Below are 3,423 nucleotides of genomic sequence, written 5' to 3'. Positions count from 1 at the left end.
CACTGTTCTCAATTTATTTTTCTCCAAAACTTCCATTAGTGACTGTCAATTACTGCCATACCGAGGAAATTACTTCCGAAAACTCCATTAGTGACTGTCATTTACTGCCATGCCGAGGGATTTACTTCATTACTTTACTCCCCTCACAACGTGGAATAAATGGAACTGCCACACTTGACAGATCACTACTACATTAATCTTCCTGGGAAAATTGCAAATAAACCCGAAGAGATTATCAAACAACTGTCTCACTGATACAAAATCTAATGAACGGCCTCCCACTCTAACCTTACTCAGAAGAAAAAGAAACTATTCATCACTTTATCTATTCAGTTCCACTTTTATTTTTAACAGCGAAGAAAACGGCAGCGAAGAAAACAAAACAAATGAACTATCAGCCTGACCCCCCACAACTCTTCTCCTTCGACGGGCGGCTCGCCCTGCTAATAAAAATGGGCATACCAGAGACGCCCATTTACCGCAATTACGTGCAAATTACATAAGTTTGGCAGGGCGAGCCCACGAACCTGGACGTCCTGAGAAAAACAGCCCTCATACCAAGACGAAGCAGACTTATGCCTCACTTAAGGAGAGTTGTGGGCGGTCAGGAGGCCCTAAATCTACAAATCGAGCCTCACCACTACGTAATCAGACATTTTTAATCTATTTTTGTACAAAACTGCACGCCTTTATTTTTCTAATGCATGCTTACTACGCCTGCCACGACCAACACGAACATCATTGAAAGACTTGGCAAGAATCGAGGACACAAATCACCAATCCCTCCATCACCAACTGGACAAATATGGCTCCGATATGGCACGAAACTCACATCCACTTGGCCAACGCGGAATGTAGTATTCTTTTCACAACATACAGCAGTCGCGTTCCCCAGCTCAATTTCTTCGCATACATGAGATGAGAAAACAAAAGGCCACAAAAGAGCAAACAGAAAATGAACTTTCAGCATTTTGATCTGGAATACTCAATAAAAACTTAGAACAAACCACTATTGATGTTGCTTTCCATTTATACTTAATTAACCCAGTAAATCCCTTGACTTTGACAATACCACTAATCAAGACCCACTTGGCACAGCACACTAGGCAAACCTGTTTATAATCATGAGATTAAAGGTTCGAAACCCATTGCCTCCGCTTTTTCTGAAGAGCCGTAATATGACGATGCTAAATTTTGATTGGTTGAAAAAGACTTTTGTAAATTCATACAGCACGCATTTGTTATCTTGAAATTCATACAGACGATTCTGCTCAGTACAGTTCAGTTGCTTACTAAATTACTTGAATTGAAAACTTGTAGCAGAAAAAGAGCGTTTTTACCGAACCCGCGCTCCGAATAGCACTTAGCAAAAACTTGCAATTAAAAGCCTTTATTAGAAAGGATATTGCAACGGTAACTCGTCTTCATACAATATAGCACTTGGCACTAGCACCTACACAGCCGCCTCTAAAAAGATAGAAAAGGTAGAAGCAAACTAAGAAGAGAGTTATCATAAGAAGCTATTGAACGGTCTTGGAAAATCTTTTAAATCTACTTTTGTCGCAATTTTCTGTAAACTGTATATCAAAAAGCACCGCAGGGGTTTATTAAAACGTTTAATAAACGTTTTAATAAACCCAAAGAGGCTCCAATCGTTTTCCACGATTGGAGCCTCATTGGGACAGCACTAATAGCTCTGAATGAAACAATGTTTTTACTTGGGCTTACAGCTTACAGTCAACCCCCCCCCCCCCTATTAATCAGTTGTCCAAATTTTTAAGGTAAACTCAATCAGTTATGCAAGCGACTGCTGTGTTGGAATTATGATTATACTGATAGTGTCTTTGATCGAGCCTGCTTCTTGAAAGTTCAATTTGCGTTGTCTTTTTGTCTTGTCAAAGAATTCATATTCTTCCATTTTCATCAAAATGAAATCATGTCAGTTACAACTAAAAACGTTTGAGAATAATTCTTTGGCGATGTCCGCTTTCAGCCTTCGAAACCAGTCCTCGGAACGAGAAGAAAAACAGTATTCTGAATAAACGTAAATTTTTATGTGAAGCTTTAAAACAATTAAAAAGTGAGTATTGATTGTGAATTTTAACGAAATGTCCTCAAATATGGCAAGTATTTTGCCTTCAATTTCTCAACTGTGTCAATTTGATCTTGAGTCCACAAAACACCGCGACTCGTTTTACTGGGCTTGGATAATAAAGTTCTGGTTATTCCTTGGATGTATGACTGAGTACACCTCAGTTCCAGGATCTGGCATATTTTCTTGATGTGAGGAATCGGATTACTGATTAGGTTCTCCAATTCGACTGTTAGAAAGGTAAAGTTGAACTCTCGCATGAACTCGGCGCTGAAATCAGGTTTAAATTAAACCTAATATAGTATTAAAGGTCCCCTTTTCTGACCCGGGTTGAATTTTCTTTGATTTCATAAGAGGGTATTATATAATTTTTTACTATCCATACGTGATTTCTAACTAAGAATCATATATGACCTAATATGAAATCAAAGAAGTTGTATGATCGGTGACCCGCGGATATCATGTCTAAATCTTTGGAAATTTTTGAACTTAAAGTACGAACTCCGTCACTTGGGCGAGTGAACTCAAGGTTGGAAAAACTTGAACTATTCTACTGCTCCCCTCTGATTGGGCGAGTATATTTTCTCTCAATTTATTGTGAACACTATTAGCACATAGGCACCATCCGATTGACGAAAGTTGAAACCCAACCGCAAATGTTTGTCTGGTTTTTAGGGTTTGCTCTTTCAGACTCTTGAAAGATTACACACCATCTCGGAAGATACTGCAATGTCCTGGCAAGATAGGCAAACAAAATTAAAGAAAATTGTTCAAATATCAGTTAAACAAGAGTTTTATAGTATATAAATTTTCGGACCTATTCTGTTTCGGCCCCTAGTGTTTTTTACGCCCCCAGTTACAAATTATATGTTATATAGCACGTTACTATGTAAAAAAAAATAGCACGTGCGCCGGGGGGCGTAAAAAATGTAAGCCCACTAAGCTGGGGGGGGGGGGGTTGCAGAATATATCCAATTTTTTTTACAACATAAAACGTAATAAGTTAATTTTAGAAAGAATTCTAATTTAATCATAGTTTAAAAAAAATACACGAGCAAAATTATATGCAATGTTCTTACTGAAATTCAAAATTTTTCATGCAATTGTACAGATTGTGGGTGCATAAGGAAAGTTGTCCCAACATGTAAGTCACAATTTACCTGGCTTTTGTGTGTCTGGCTATTTTTTCCAGTGCTTTCTGGACGTCTTCCCTGTTGGACACGTGACCTGTTCCCTCCATCATGACTGCGCGACTAAACTTGTAGTGGTGTTTAATACCTGTGCCCATTTCAATCATACCTCTCTTCTATATTTCTGCATTATTGTCTTCT

General features: G+C 38.3%; 1 protein-coding gene across 1 annotated transcript; it reads right to left on the bottom strand.

Annotated features, from left to right (window-relative positions):
* Nucleotides 1-2,100: 2,100 nt before the first annotated feature.
* On the bottom strand, nucleotides 2,101-3,389 carry LOC142354802 (uncharacterized). Its single transcript, XM_075407174.1, has 2 exons — nucleotides 3,253-3,389; nucleotides 2,101-2,362 (listed from the first exon to the last, which is right to left on the bottom strand). Exons 1-2 carry the CDS (start codon nucleotides 3,387-3,389, stop codon nucleotides 2,101-2,103), a joined length of 399 nt encoding a protein of 132 aa, XP_075263289.1.
* Nucleotides 3,390-3,423: the final 34 nt, after the last annotated feature.

The sequence above is a fragment of the Convolutriloba macropyga genome, unplaced genomic scaffold (genome assembly GCF_964194025.1).
Source record: "Convolutriloba macropyga unplaced genomic scaffold, txConMacr16.3 SCAFFOLD_2853, whole genome shotgun sequence".
NCBI lineage: Eukaryota > Metazoa > Xenacoelomorpha > Acoela > Convolutidae > Convolutriloba > Convolutriloba macropyga.
The sequence above is the reverse complement of the archived record's forward strand: the minus strand, read 5'-3'. Positions and strand labels throughout refer to the sequence as shown.